Genomic DNA, 15,841 nt, shown 5'->3' with positions numbered 1-15,841 from the left:
TTCAAAGGAATTCTTCTCTCTCTTCACATATTCCAAGTAATTGGTATGAACAACTCCAATAACTAGGCGGAATTTTTTTTTCCATCTCTTCCCATGATGATACCATGTAAGATGCTCAGGCTCCTCAAGAACTGCTATATCAGCCTCTTCATCTGGAATGACTTCTGTAATATCCCCTAACGCAAGAATGCTCCTTTTTTCTAGAGAGAACTGCAAAGCAAGAGCAAATTTCTTAGGCTACTGATGTTACACAAGCATGTAGTGAAGATGACTAAGCATAAACTTACCTCAGACAGAATCTTTAAATAGTCATGTGAATGGTTCAAAGATAAAGACAGAGCAGTCTAGGATGGATATGAAAGCCATAAGTAGTTCCCAAGTTGATCAAATGGAAATGCTTCTATTCGGTTTCAAGAAATAAGTGTATCAACATTAAATACTTCCTAATGTCACGGGAAGTACTTCACATTTTCAGTGTTATCCAGGTAGGACACCAGAGACCCAATAGAATTAACCAAGGATAGGAGTGAAACCTACAAATCTTCGGAACATATCTTCAGCGAGTAAACAGGTAAAACATCAGAATCTCTTTTTTGACAACCTTGTTGTATATCTCAAAAAATCTCACCATTGCTAGAACTATAATTGAATTCAACAGATGCCAATACATTGTATGCACTCTGGATAAGTTATGAAGGTGTATCTGAAGAGGAAGAGGGTCTACAACCTAGAGGCCATGAGTTGACTAAACACTACAGTAGCCTCCTTTGTACATTTCATCATACACTGAATGGACACTTTATGTATCAGACTGCACAAATTAACATTTACTAAGCATTTGCTCAACATGGAGTTCTACGTAAACTTGAAATTTTCCTCACAACAAAGCCTGATTAGAGAGGTGCATTTTGGCTTCCCATTGGAAGAAGAGGGTAACATTCTATCCATCCGCTTTGAGCTTTCCCAGGGACACAAGTCAAAGTACAAATGGCAAGACCAAAAACAAACCCTCTATCAAATCCATTCTAGTTGAAGGACATAACCCAAGTTGTTAATCAGGGGAATTCAGTATCCAACCACCATGCCATTCTTTGCGATGATCATAAAATTTTTTTTAAATCCCAAAAAAGCAAAACAAGAAACAAACACTTTTCCACCATTGTGGAACTTCAAGTGAGAAACTCCACAATGCTGCCATTATTATTCGTTGTTCATGCTCAACATATTCACAGGAGGAAAAATCCATTAGCAGGAAAAGGATAAGTACACTGAAGATAGCAGTTGAGATGAAAACTTTTGATCCAAGTTTAGCATTTTAGGTATCATTGAATTACATCATAAGACTTCAAAAAGTATATAAAGAAACTGAGACATGACAGAATTAAGTATTTATACAAAACTCTTTAATTTGGGCTTCAAGTCCAAGCCAGACGTCATATTACTTATAAGAGAAACAGAAAAAGAAAAAAAAGAAGAATGCTACGTAATTAAATACCAAAAATAGAGAAGAAAATCATCAGTTGGTTTCTCAAATTGATTTGTCTGTTTGTATGTTATCTTTTCTAGAACTCTTCCTTTTATGCCAAATGACCAGACAAAAAAAATTTTCCTTCCAAGATTCATAGCAAAGCCAACAAGGAGAAAATAGTCTAGAATTCTCCGAACTGCTAAGCAAAGATGCAATCTTTTGCCATTGCACTGAAATTGTAGTCGCATATGCACAAAGTCCCAGTACAGATGAGTATATCAGTACCTAGTATCATCAGAAATGAAGATATTCAAAAACACTCATACTGAATATTAGCATATAGACAACCAGATGTTTCATCCAAAAAACATGCCACGGCTGCTTGCTGAGTGCTTTTGATAAATTAACATGCAAACATTCTCGCCGAAGTTTTAAGTTAAGAAACTGTGACTACCTTGCCTGGATAAAAACGTATATTAAGAAGTGATGTGAATCCAGTCCTGCCTTCAAGCCACTGGCGAACATATTTCTCTTGTTCTGCAGGCGAATCATATGTAATATTGTCAGGATACACATGTTTTTGATCCTTGAGAGACAGCCAAGGAATCACCAAGGTGACCTTTCTCCCCTCATCTTTTGCCAGATATGCAGCTCTGAAAAGAGGGTTGACGGAAGTTCCAGTTAACCAAGGAAGACTTGCAGTAGTAAATATTGCGATATGCTGCTGCTTCTTTTCCATCTTCTCATCAGATAGAAATACCACAATGAATTGACCTTGTACCGACTCAAAAGGTTGAGAAGGATCTTGAACTCAAATTCTGAACTGCATGTACACGTTACAGTCAAAATATCAACAAACACTGTCAAATACATATGTTTTGCTAGTTTGCAATAATTAATCTAACCTAAAGCAAATACAAATACAAATCAAGAAAGAATCAAGAAACTGCATTAATCATGAAAATCAAGAATCAACTCCCTACGGAAGAAATAGAACACATCAATTTTGACCACATACACGCTAAACAGAGAAGAAAATGTATATAACGATCACAGAAAATCAACTTTCAGATTATTTCCGATAATATACCTTTTCCCAGGTTGACAAAAGAGGTAAACAGAATTCTATAAAGCAAAGAAACCCCCAAAGACCAACCTTGAAATTCATTGCTTTAAGCATATACAAACTACTCCACACGCCAAGATTATAAACCCCGCATATAAGGAAAAAAATCCCTTGATTTTGCCAACATGATCCCTAATATTATCCGTTAAAATTACCCAAATGACAATAACTTTCCATCCTGCCAATTTGCAAGAAGCTAAATAAATCCAAACATGGCTCAGAAGTCTATGTGGGATTCACTTAGAATCAACCTCAAGAAAATATAGTCAAATAAAAACGTAAGCAAAGAAGCATAAGTAAAAGCAAACAAAAAAATTAAAAGGGACAAAATAAAATACACATTTTTTGGGATTCCTTACCTATTTCCTCCCCCAGCAAGCCAACCGGGGTTGACGAAATCAGAAGTTATGCAGTTTCTTGCAAGAAATATAAAATAAAAACAATAAAAATGAAAAACAACGAAATTTGTTGGTTTAGTGATTGAAAATAAAGGTGAAATTCGTTTCTGTACTGTTATGGAGCTAAAATGAGCTGCAAGCCTGTAACCGTAATGGAAGATTCCAGGCATCAATTGGTATTTCCCATTATAAATATTCGATTCGGATTTTATTTTAATAATTTTGTAATTAGGTACATTTATCGTTGAATACCAGAATGTGATCTTAGTACCTGGTGGCCGGAGACGAGGAAGCACGCGCTAAGAGGAGAACGGTAGTTTCCTCCTCGAAGCGAATGCACAATTGACTCTCTGGTTGGAATCGTTTGTTCTTTGATATGTCGGCTGAATTGGTTGGACGTACTTGCGGCGCTGGAGATTGGGGTCCACGCACTGTTTTGATTGGTTACACTATCACGTAACAGAGTCAAAAAGGCCTGCAAGTCCAGGGGACCATTGCTTCCGTCAATCCCAGGTATAAGCTGAGCTCACCTCAATCTTACATTGCACACCCCACGCGTCTGCAAATTAATATATATATATATATATATATAGAGAGAGAAGAAAAAATAATGAGCAAGTATTAAAAGTTTTTATTAGATTGTTTGAATTTCTTTAACAAAATAATTTTGTATTGGTAATTATAATACTTAGAAATGGTTATGTCGAAAATATATGCCTAAATAGTTAAAGTTAAAAAAAAACTCATGGGTAATTGTCTTAACGACATGTGGATAGGTAGGTTAAAAAAATAATTTTCAAAAGAGTTAAAATGAAAGTTCATAAAATGACAGCATATGTTTACCCTAATGTTTATGGGGTAATTATCTTGATAACATGTGTATAGGTAGTCAAAGAAAAAATAATTTTCATAAGAGTCAAAATGGAAGTTTATAAAATGACAACAAATAATTTTAATTTTTATCCTAACCCCATTATACATAGTATAGATTTCAATCAATGACTTGGATCTACCATGAATTTGTGTTAATTAAACTTTCAAAAAATTTATATAAAACACGTATGTATGTAAACTTTTACTTTTATATATATACACACACATTGTAATTTGTATATTTTAAAGATATTCATACTAATTCAGCTAACCGTAGAGGTAGGATATAAACTTTAGACTTATTATACTTCAAGAATGGAGTAATATTTTAAAATTTGAAATTGTACGGTACTACGGGAGATTTCAATTCTTAACAAAAGGAGAAAGAGAAAAGAGAGGATTGGAGAATCGAACCAATTACTATTGTTACTATTAGTAATATTCCAAATTTTATAACTGGTATTCTTTTAAGGGAGATTCTAATTTTGACAATGAGAAATGAGAAATGAGAGGTTCAAGAATCCAACCAAAGACTACAGTTTATACTCTTTTTTTTTTAACACCCAACTAAATTCGGTATTGGCCAATGTCTCTTTGAATACTCTTTTAGGATGATTTTTTTTTTGTTGTCAAAAATAGTCTTTTAGGATGATGAAAGGTAAAATTTTGAGGGTCAAATCAAGAGTCTCACCTGCTCAATTGAGACAGCTTTGAATAGTTAAATATTAGTAAGAATTTTCTACACCACAACAACAACACATTTTTTTTAACATATAAATTTTTAATTTTTTAAAATCCTTTATGAAAAAAAAAGGACAAAAAGCCCAAAAATATATTAAGTCCAAAACATTAACAAGCCCACAAAGTTCTGGCCCAAATATAGATCAACCCGCTTCCAGTCATAAACACGGGCCCAGATTTAATTTACCGAATCGGGTTGGTGATGCACCCGCAAGACGTAATACGGGTTTTTTGAATGTCTGGTAGAATCCAACGTTCTCGTTCAGCGGCTTTGCAATGCAGAGGGGCATAAATCTGCTCACTGATTAGTTGGAGGCCGTTGTCGTTCCAACCCTCCAACAATTTAACCTTTCTCTCTTCTCCAAATTCAATAAAATCTTGCATGACTGAAAATTACCAGGTAATCTTCAGAATTCTGTTAGTTTTCTTTAGAATTTCGTTTCCTTTCTTGTTTGACGGTTGGAAAATGTCAGAATTGTAATTTTCATTGATCAAATAATAGTTTTCTGCCATTTGTTTACTTTTAATAGCAGATAAAGAAAAAAGCTGAGATTTTGATCATTGTAGTGATAGAATTTCCCAGAATACACGTATATTTGTGCGTGTTTTTTTTTTTTTTTTTTTAATAGAGAACGGGTACGGAGATGTTGAGGATCGAACAATCGTGCTAAGCCAGTGAAAAATACTTCTTAACCACTGGATATATTGGATTTTTAACACTGATTATTACTTCATGGCTATTTAGTCACAATTTTTTTTTTCTATAGGTTCTTGAAGAAATATTAGCTACATTCTTCTGTTGTGTACTGAAAATTTTAGCTTTGGCACTGAAAAATGCTGATGGGTCACGCTGAGAGGTTGCCAAACTTGGGTTCATCAAAAGATTTGCTGCTTGCTGACCCTGTATCTGAATTTGATGGGGATGAAGAAGCAGCTGAGATACCAGAAACACCTACGAATATACTGTGCGTAGCCTCTTTTGAAGAACTTGCTACGAAGATTGTTCAGTATGAAGTGATTATATGGGTATTGATATCTGCGTTGCTGGTTTTAGCTTGGGGTGTTGGAATTCTTATGTTGATCTACCTCCCATATAAAAGATATGTGCTTAAGAAGGATATAGCATCTCGCAAACTTTATGTTACACCTAATGAAATCGTTTATAAGGTATTGCTAGATCACATCTTTGGTTGTCTTTAAGTTGACTACACTTTCCTGATAATACTAAGTATGGGTTTTTATTGTGCTTTGCTGAATATAAAGGTATCAAGACCTTCATTTATTCCTTTTTGGGGAGAGATAAGTATTGAAAAGCGTGTGCCTCTGCATTTAGTGATCGATATTATCATTGAACAAGGTATCTCTTTGAAATTCTTACTGGTTTTTTTGGTTCTTTGTGTTTTCATTTTTGAACTTTGAATATCAACTTATTCTTTTTGCTCTTTTCACTTTCCAATTATCCAATTTTCAGAACATGTAGGCATTCAGATTGCCTGCTTACTAACTTCTTTCTAGAATGAGATAATTTATGCTATGAAACTTGCAAATTTGGGGTTGGGTGTTGATATAAATAACTCGTTTTTGTTGCTTGCTAATGATCGAATATGATGCAAATTGCCTTGGCAACTTCATTGTTCTGTCTGACTGTTACTCAATAAAGGTCATGCCAATTGCCTAGACTTACATCTGCTGACCTTCCAAGAAGCCTTGAAGGCAAAATGCATGAGATATTTTGCAGAAATTTCACATGAGAAATGATATTTCAAAAATGACTAGCTCTAGCCACTTGCGTTGTAGTTACTCTTTTGCTCGTCGTAGACTTACTGTCTCTGAAGATGATATTTTTGGTTGGCAGTATTGCACTTAGTAGCTTAAACAAAATAGACAATCATTTTTTTTTTTTCAGTTTGTTGAAGTATTGCAATGAGAAAATATGTGCAGAAAAGGGGAGACAAGACTTATGAACTCTAGGAGATTCGACTACATAGAAATGGAGAAATGATCTAGTGAGTCACCAATTAGTTAATGCTCTAGATGAGAAGATAAATCAATAGGTAACAGGAGCCGTTATGTTACTTGCCGGCAATGTCCATATACGTCCATGATTAGAGCTTTCCTCGTGTCAAAACAACATCCACACAACAGACTTATGTTGTTACAAAGTTGGAACATCTGTATCTGTGGGCAGGATATCACACAAAATCTTATTTGTTTTACTGAATTTGACATGGATATCTATGTTTTTGCTTGTTATGACCGATAGTATGCTCTTGGCCTATCAGTTTTGATAACTGTTGTTGTCTTTTTATCTCTTGAGGTGTATAGGTTGCTTGCAATCTAGGTATGGGATCCATACCTTTAGAGTTGAAAGTGTAGCACGTGGAAGAGCAGCTCCTGTAGATGAACTGCAGGTGCAAGGGGTTTATAACCCTGGACAATTAAGGAAGGTAAAAGTTGCTCTTGTATGGATTTCTGCCATTTTCCGTTGAATGCTGAAAAAAGGTGTTTCCATGAGTATGCTTTATGGTTTTGAATTTTGCAAAAGTTTTGACTTTTTACATTTTTCACAAGGTCATTGTAACACAAGCTTCAAAAACTATACAAGAAGTTGGCAGAAGTTGGAAGGCCACTATTAACAATGTTGAAGGTGAAAATATGTTTCGCATGGAATCGTCGATTGACAGTCTTGCAGTGATGAAATCGCCATCTAGAAGTTCAAAGGTAAGTCAACAATTATTGACCAGTTGGGATCCTCTGTTGCCATTAAAAAAACATATGACATTGAAGTGGTGGAAAATGCCTCAGGCATTCTATCTGTCCTTTTTTTTTTTTAATTTAGAAGGGACGTTAAAGAAGAGTACATAACTTCTTGTTATTGTTATGGTGGAATAAATTAATCTATGCATCATGGATTATACAGCAATTGTTATTAGCAGGAGTATCTATGGTACAATAGATAATTTATGTATTTCTCTTTCTAATTTGTGACAAGGAGATTTTGAAATCCTTATACTCTTTTTTTTTTTTGCAGCATGACTAACAACAAAAACAATTTGGCACTGCATTTTCTAGCTACGAAATGAGTTTGGTTAACTAATTGATCAAATAGTTCTGGAAAATAAGAATGGTATTTTAAGAACACAACTGGGTGTCTGGGCATTTAGATGCCAGTAAACCTTTAAACCATAGTAAATGAGCAATGGTCAAGATTTAAGCTGAACCACTCTGTATTCGCAATGTAGGGATTGGTGATGTTGAAGTATTTGGTGTTAAGATAGACTTAGTGTGCCCATCAACTGTCTACTAGATCTGCATGCAATTTTAGTCTTTTTCTTGTTGTACCAACATGTGGCATTTCATATTTCTGACTTTTTGTCATTTTTTTTAAAGAAAAATCATTATGTGAACACCATTCGTGTGGTTGTTTTTCCAAAAAACCATTTCTCACAAAGCACTCAAAGACGTATGACTATTCCTTCTCTGTTTTCTTAGAGCCTTCAATTTGCAGAAGCAAACTGAAGCTCTGGTTTTCCTCCTGGTGCAAGTAGCAATTATACAACATGTTTTTTATTCCAAATCACTGAGTCCATGATGGGATCACGGAGTTGAGATATCAGGCCTTTGCTTTCATATGTCAAGTAATTCTACTAACATGACAAATGCAAAATCTGTTGTGTGGTTGAAAAGTCCTTGTTGGAGTTGTGTGCCTTGGCATGTATGGCAATGATTAATATACATATATTTTTTATCCCGGCCATATCCAGAGATGAACTCTCTCTCTCTCATCTCTTGGGGAATCATATTTGAAACTTTATCATGGTGTTTGTTTCTCTTGAAACACCTCTGTGCTCCATTAATTGGTCAAACCTTTGTGAATAGTTGTATCTATCTTGGTTTTCTATATCACTGCACTGTCCTCTTTCTTTGGTTGGCCATGGTTGGAGGTTCTGTCATTTTATTATTTCATGTGGTGCCTGCTGGAACCAGTTAGTTTATGCCCATTATCTTGCAGATGGTTGGTTCCCCTCACCATACGATAATGGAGCACAGAGGTGTGGTACCTGCAGATATGCTGCTGAATAAGCTTGAAGAAGTCTCTAAATCTGTAAAGGTAAGTGCATTCCTTTCTGCTCTCCGCAATAATTATAACAACTACTGATATCTTTCTTCTATAAGGCGGTCACCACCTTGGTTTGATCCTGCCATGATTTCTAAACTTGGTTTTTGGATTAGTCAACATATTACTTAGTTGTTATTTCATTGCATTAACAGAATATCGAGTTCCTCGTGGAAAAGTCCCAAGCCTCATAAAGGAGCAGCCAACAAAACTTGTTCTGGTTTAGCAAAAGGAGATCACAGGGGAAATGTAAATAGCTCCACACATTTTGCAATGCGGGGGACCTCTTTAATGTAGAAAACAAAGGTGGAAAGCCATAGGATACTCCTGTAATATTCCTACCTCTGGACAGTTCTTCTATTGGCTCGACGCCAACGGTTGAATGCAGATCTTTTCTCTTTCCTTCGTTGATGTAAATCATGTTGTATTTTTTGACTAGAACCTTATGGAGCCTGTATATGGCTTTTTCCATCAGCACACTTTCAAATTGCCTACCTGATTACTAAGCCCAAAAATATTGCCAAAAACAAAACTCTTCCCCCAAGTAGGAATATTACTAATAAAAAAAAATGCCTATGCTAGCTACGATTTTTACAAAAAAATTTTACGTATTTCGTGAACATATTTTTCAATCATTTTTTATTTTATATGCAATAAATTGTTACAGTATATATATATATATATTATAAAATCTCTTACAAATAGCAATTCAAACGAGTTCAAGTATATGAGCAGATAAGCAAAAGAGAAGTCAATCCAATGAGACCTGCATCATATTTGATTCCAATGAGACCTTCAGAGTGGATATGGGCTAATGAGTAATGATTCAAAGTTCGTACAACTCCAAAATAGGCCTTCTCGTTAGGTATCTTCACAGAACTGTAAACCATAAAGTTTACATTTTTTTTAATCACAATTCTTAGTTGCAATACAATACATATTTTCCTTCATTTTTCTCAAATTTTAGGGTCTATCTTCTTAAACAAAATAAACTTTCTGGTTAAACTACGACTTTGACTAAACTTTAAGGGAGTTTTTGAGATTAACCCAAAAAAGAAATTCAATAGAAGCAGAAGCTATTCCTCCACCGTCTTCGTCCTTTCTTTAATTTGTGCGCATATACACAGCATTTTTTTGCATTATTTTGCGTAAAAATAACTTAGGTGCTACATTTTCTTGTTCCGTTTACCAATTTTTATTCCAAAGAAGCAACTTTTATTCTTTCAAGGCTCCAGTTTCAGAATCCCACTTCTCCAGCTTCCCCTAACAATATTAATTTTCAGCAAGAATTGGGATTGTTTGGATTAAGAACTTCGAAAGCCAAATCGAGAATTTGAGAGAGCAAGAGATGAGCAGCAATAAGAACAAAGTGTTAATAGTAGGAGGCACTGGCTACTTAGGCCAGCACCTATTACAAGGCTTCTCTGAAAATCAAGAAACATCACAATATGCCTTAGCATTCACGCATTACACAAGCCCTCCACCGCAGCCATTGCTGGATGCCATTCCTCAAGCTCTCCCCTTTCATGTCGATTTACGTACTGGTGATGGGTTTGATGCCATCTCCCAGAAATTCGGGCATGTAAATTCTTAACTTTTCACGTTTAAGTGATAAAAAAAATCTTAACTTTATGCATTTTCTTCATATTTTTTCAAATATATTCTTGGGTTAGCTTCTTTGAGCAATTTAATTAGGATTATGCTAGTATGAATGATTTTTGGGTAGTGGGTTTTCAACAGATATGGCTTAGAATAGTTGCTTCATGAGTGTTTGTTGGAGACTAGAACTCTTGATTTAGTTAGTTTATTTTGTATATGGACATCTTGGGTTTTGTGAAAATTTCAACAAGTTGATAATGTGTTTGTTGGAAAATTATCAAATTAATATTTCCAAAGTAGTTCACCTGTCCAGTGTCAAAAATTTTAATAATGTAAGTTGCACTACGAATTGCTGATTTGCTTGCAAAATTCATGAATTTTCAGCCTGATATAGTGGTTAATTGTGCTGCCCTTTCTGTTCCTCGTGCTTGTGAGATGGATCCTGCTGGTGCCATGTCTATAAATGTGCCTTCTGCTCTTGTTGAATGGATGTCGAGCTTCAATAATAGCAATGCTCTTCTCATTCATTTGTCAACTGATCAAGGTAACCTACCTAGAATCCATCATATACGCATATTTTACTATGCGCTTCAGAAAATACTCCCCCTTTGGCTTTATTATGTTTAATTTTTTCCCTAAGGTTACAAATAGTGCCAAATGAAGTGCCCTCCACATTTTGAATCTAATGCATTATACTGTTGAATGGTAGTATTGATTCTATTATAGGTAATTTAACGGGACTAGGATGTGTATGATGTCTTGCGATACTGTCTCGAGATTGAAAGAAGTAATTCAGATTGGAACTGAGAAAGTTACATCATTTGGTCCTAAGATTTTCCCTGGCAAGAAGGTTTTGACCTCATTTGTTGGAAGGGGCGGTACTAAAATGTTCAATCAGTAATGGGCCTGAAACTTGAAAGTTAGTCAATAAAGAAACCTACTAGTTTCTGGCATGATCTTACTGCCCCATTATTGTCACATGATGCCGCCTTGTGGATTAGAATATTTGAAACATCACAGTTTAACTAATTGGAAGTAAAACTCATTTCATGTTATTACTAAAACAATTACTGAGAATAGAACTATAGACCTTCATGACATGGCGATATTGGCAAATCAGGATGAATATATAATGAGATGCTATTCAAAAGAACTTTTAAATGTTTAGTTAATATTTTGTTGTTGAATGTTTAATGGGGGCAAATTAAGAATGAAACTGCCCCCCCCCCCCCTCCAAAAAAACTCCATTTTTTTTTTATTTTGAAGGTGATCTAAATTTTTATTTTTTCAGTTTATGAAGGAACCAAATCCTTCTACAAGGAAGAAGATGAAACTCTTCCTGTGAATGTTTATGGGAAATCCAAAGTGGCAGCTGAGCAATTTATACGAACAAGCTGCTCAAACTTTACCATTTTGAGGAGCAGTATCATATATGGGCCACAAACAGTCTCACCTGTTCCAAAGTCGCTTCCAATTCAGGTTGCACCTGAAGCAAAATTATCTCTTCAAATTTTTAACATTTTATATACTTGAAATTTTCTTATTCCTGTGATTTCATGATTTGTTTCTATGCTCTGCCACTCAACATATTTTCCCCATACAAATATTAGCTAAATGAGCCTTATTTCTTTTTCCATCAATCTATCTGTGCATGCAAGTTTACAAGATTGCTAAGTGACTGAGAGAAAGGCCAATTTGTAGTTTCACTTAAGAGCTTTGAGACTTGGCAAAAAGACAACCATTGAGTTTTGACACGTTGATCTGGGTTGCATATACTTGTTTCCATTGATTCAGTCAGACTTTTGTTAGTGGACTTTGGTGGTTTTTGTCAGTCAGACTTTTGTTTCCATATACTTGTTTCCATGGACTTTGGTGGATATATCATATAAGTCTGTGATAAAGAACACTTTTTTATGGTTGTATCCTGTTGGATTTCAGTGGCTTTTGTGCACTGCTTTTGGACCTGAAATGCCCATGGATTTACGGTTGATAATCAATTTACCATTCTTAAGATAAAGAGATTATGCTAGAAGAGATGCTCAATTGTTTTAGCTATCTTCTCGAGCTTTGTCATTTTTTTGTTTGTATAAAGTACCTTCTAAGTGTTTCTTCTTCTCCCTGACCCTCGCCCTTTGTGCTTCTCTTTGTTACCCTCTTTGTGAATGGATTTCTTTCGTCTCATTTTTTCCTTTCCATGAGACCAGATGCCTTACTTTAGGAGCATCATTGTTTAGTTGCCTGGTCATAAACTGTGGTTATGCATTGTCAAAACAATTCAGCAGGTCGTGATTCCCTTAAAAGTATGTTTCCATGGTGGCTGGATGGCTTTTAAAAATGGTTCCTTTGAACTACTAGTAATAATTTTCCCTCAATGGTGTCATGAGTAAATTGCGTCTCTAGGTGATCTTATCATTCACCAGGATATAGATTAATATTGGTTTGTTTAAATTGTGGGTTTTTAATTGATAACAAATGCATGAATGATGCAGTGGATAGATAGTGTCCTTGCCAAGGGTGAAACGATTCAATTTTTCTATGATGAGTACCGTTGCCCTGTTTATGTCAAGGACCTTGTGCATATTATACAAGCTTTGAGCATCAGATGGATCTCAGGTTTGATGAGCTTTATATACCTGTCATACTTTTTCACGATAAGTAATGCTTATATATATGTGTGTGTTTGTGTGTGTGTTATTTGTTTTAGACTTGTTGCAAGCTCAAAGCAATGTATTCTTTTTGTTCTGAGATATGTAGTGAGCTCCGGATGACGTGATCCTAGAAAGTGATTAGATTCACCCCACCCCTTGATAAGTGGAAGTATCTCCCTCCACTTGAGATAAGAATGAGCTTCTAGGCATCTAGGTTAACTTGGATCATCTACTCAAACAGTAAGATTAAGAACGGAATTTTGTAACTTAGCAGGTAAAATTATGAAATTCATTGGGGGGAGTGTTGGGTTGGGTGGTAAGGCGGGAAGGGTTGTAAGTAAGAGGTCTTGGGTTATTTTGGAGGAAATCCAACCAGAAATGGTTGGAAGGAAAGAGAAGGAAGAGACACAAGGGGATTAATACGTTATACTGCTTGCTCTTTCGATTCTGACCAACAAGTTAATTACACACCAGGGAGATGCCACTTTCTTATGTAATCATATTGTTCAGCTATTTGTTCATGTTGGAAGAAAATGATTCTGGACCAAAAAAGACTTGATATTTCACTGGTTCATGAACCAATGGGCTGTTCTTTGCAGAGGGCAAGCCAATGCAATTGGTGGTAAATATTGGTGGGCCAGCTAGGGTGTCCAGGGTTCAAATGGCTGAGGCTGTTGCTCATGTTGGAGGCCACAAGACCTCATTAATCAATCCGGTCTCTGCATTGTCGGTAGGTATAAGCTTCATTCTGGCAAAAGCTATATTGGCCCCAAGACAGGAATTGATCCAACAGCCTTTCTAGGTGGAATTTATCTAATCGTCTTTTTGAGTGGAATTTGCACTCAACTCATAGTTCATATCTTCAATCAATGTCTTTGGAATGTAATGAAAACTTGACTATTAACAAGATTGTTGCTTTTTCCATGCCTGAGAACTGTTGGATAATGCAACAAATTATTGTTTTCAGGTTGATCGTGGTGTCAATTCCCCTTCTGACATATCCATGGATATCACTAAACTGATTCAGACAGTTGGTATCTCTCCTATTACGTTTACAGATGGTGTCAGATTGACTCTTGAATGCTAAAGTCCATTCCATGCTTTGTGGGTTACTTCCTCCCTCAGTCATGTTATTTGTAACGCTCCCCTTGGGTCACTGATCTGGTAAGGATGGTGCTTGTTGGAATGATGAGCGGTGGCTAGAGTAATTGGTCTTAGAGAGTGTGACTGCCTGCACGATCATTACTGTGAACAAATCCTTTTTATTTGATTTTGGGGAATGACCTTAACTTGTAATTTTGTTCCCTCTACACTGAAGATTCTTCATGCATACGAACCTTTCACACACACGTATTGTTTGCACCGAGTAAAAGAGCAACAATATTCAGAGGCTCTGATTTTGCTCCTATGCATACTCCAGGTATACATGCTCATTCACTGATAAATTAGGGCGGATAGAGAGATTATACATTGATGGCAAATTATATGTCACAGAGTAGATAAAAGGAACCATCAAAAGGCTAGCAGTGCATATTGATAGAGGTCGCTAGGAATGTACTTGAAGTTGCCCTTAGGGAACACCTCTGCAACAAGCTTGCTTTCTGAACAGCAGGACTGGTGGCTAAGCTTTAAGGACATATTCCTGATATCAGTAAGTGAGATTTGGATTCTTCCAGCTTGCGGTGCCAATGGCATTATGGGATATTTACATCGGTTCAATTCCATTTCATGTCAGTATAGATATTATTTGCTGCAGTGAGGTTGACATTGAGATGGAAAGTAAAACGACTATAAACAATGCAGATTAGAGATTTTGCTCCCTTTTGGATGCATTCAAAATTCTTGGACTGTTTTCTCCACCATATGCTCTTTTACGCGGAGAATATTGATGAACTTCCAGAACAAATTCCACCTTTGACCGGTTCAGAATTAGTTCATCACATTCATTTAATTTTTTATTCTTTCTGGAATGGCACTCTATTGCAGCAAAGTAGAGATTTATTCCGCAACTTGTCTCATAATAAATCCGCACAACCGTAAGTGAATGGTTCCCTTTTAGTCCCAAGAATCATCCTGCCTTCAAGACTCAATAATGTTTTAGCTTGCAAGCATGTTTGTGGCAAGAACTCAATTGGTTGGAATTTCTGTGCATCATGGTATGTGTTTGTTTTTTTTGAAAATATTTTGCTTGCGTCAAAAATACGCTCTAAACAACTTTTTTTTTATTCTCAATTACGTTTTTATCTTATATATATCAAATTATATATAAAAAAATACCACAGTATTATTTTAAATAATTTCCTATCCAAACATTTGAAACACACCATTTAGGTCTTAATTCTTCAGAAAAGCAAAGTTAAATCGGAAAACTATCTAGAGCAAAGGGGTAAAAAAATGAATGCGACATGTATATTCAAATAATCAATTATGTACATTTTATATATTTTAACGAGTCCTCGTTGGACACCTTTATATAATGCATATATGCTTTGATTGATTACCACTAATCCGCCCACAGTGTATATTCTCCACAAGATTTGCTAACACGGCCCCCACTTCAGGTAGCCACTCAATTTCTAATGGCACAAAAAGGTTATTTTGACTGCCGAAATAGGATGAAATTTGAGACTGCCAAACATCAAAATCTATTTATAGCAAAACGTTACAGAGTATTAGTCACTTTATTTGATTCAAAGCATAATTCTCCATGTATATATATGGTGGAGAATTGTGTTGGGGAATAAAACATATGCTGATTCTTTCAATATTCAATTTAGACAGCACTTTACAGTCCACAAAATGCCAATTTTTCTACCGACAGGAATGTCGGTAATTTATGCTCTTTTTTTTTTTTTTCAAAATTTGTTTGAA

At 35.6% G+C, this 15,841-nt stretch overlaps 3 protein-coding genes across 6 annotated transcripts; 2 read left to right on the top strand and 1 right to left on the bottom strand.

Annotated features, from left to right (window-relative positions):
• Positions 1 to 6: 6 nt before the first annotated feature.
• LOC113757979 (digalactosyldiacylglycerol synthase 2, chloroplastic-like) lies at positions 7 to 3,412 on the bottom strand (the record flags this gene model as incomplete). Its single annotated transcript, XM_027301040.1, has 3 exons — positions 3,264 to 3,412; positions 1,923 to 2,291; positions 7 to 210 (listed from the first exon to the last, which is right to left on the bottom strand). Coding segments are annotated over exons 2-3 (489 nt in total), but the record flags the coding sequence as incomplete, so codon positions are not given.
• Positions 3,413 to 4,853: 1,441 nt separating this feature from the next.
• LOC113757965 lies at positions 4,854 to 9,217 on the top strand. Of its 2 annotated transcripts, none has more exons than XM_027301022.1 (7): positions 4,854 to 5,006; positions 5,426 to 5,773; positions 5,870 to 5,963; positions 6,932 to 7,053; positions 7,178 to 7,327; positions 8,619 to 8,717; positions 8,879 to 9,217. In XM_027301022.1, exons 2-7 carry the CDS (start codon positions 5,441 to 5,443, stop codon positions 8,915 to 8,917), a joined length of 837 nt encoding a protein of 278 aa, XP_027156823.1. In that variant the 5' UTR covers positions 4,854 to 5,006; positions 5,426 to 5,440; the 3' UTR covers positions 8,918 to 9,217. The 2 variants fall into 2 exon arrangements, with proteins under 2 accessions (XP_027156823.1, XP_027156822.1); XM_027301021.1 differs by having other exon boundaries at positions 5,374 to 5,773.
• A 626-nt stretch (positions 9,218 to 9,843) lies between these two features.
• LOC113757972 (spore coat polysaccharide biosynthesis protein SpsK-like) lies at positions 9,844 to 14,376 on the top strand. Of its 3 annotated transcripts, none has more exons than XM_027301031.1 (6): positions 9,844 to 10,305; positions 10,707 to 10,866; positions 11,614 to 11,801; positions 12,812 to 12,935; positions 13,570 to 13,700; positions 13,938 to 14,376. In XM_027301031.1, exons 1-6 carry the CDS (start codon positions 10,072 to 10,074, stop codon positions 14,055 to 14,057), a joined length of 957 nt encoding a protein of 318 aa, XP_027156832.1. In that variant the 5' UTR covers positions 9,844 to 10,071; the 3' UTR covers positions 14,058 to 14,376. The 3 variants fall into 3 exon arrangements, with proteins under 3 accessions (XP_027156832.1, XP_027156833.1, XP_027156834.1); XM_027301032.1 differs by having other exon boundaries at positions 13,570 to 13,704; positions 13,938 to 14,027; XM_027301033.1 differs by lacking the exons at positions 12,812 to 12,935; positions 13,938 to 14,376 and having other exon boundaries at positions 13,570 to 13,679.
• The last annotated feature ends 1,465 nt before the right edge of the window (positions 14,377 to 15,841 follow it).

This window comes from Coffea eugenioides, unplaced genomic scaffold (assembly GCF_003713205.1).
Source record: "Coffea eugenioides isolate CCC68of unplaced genomic scaffold, Ceug_1.0 ScVebR1_3493;HRSCAF=4715, whole genome shotgun sequence".
Taxonomy (NCBI): Eukaryota; Viridiplantae; Streptophyta; class Magnoliopsida; order Gentianales; family Rubiaceae; genus Coffea; species Coffea eugenioides.
Note: the sequence above shows the minus strand (reverse complement) of the source record. Positions and strands in the feature narration are given on the sequence as shown.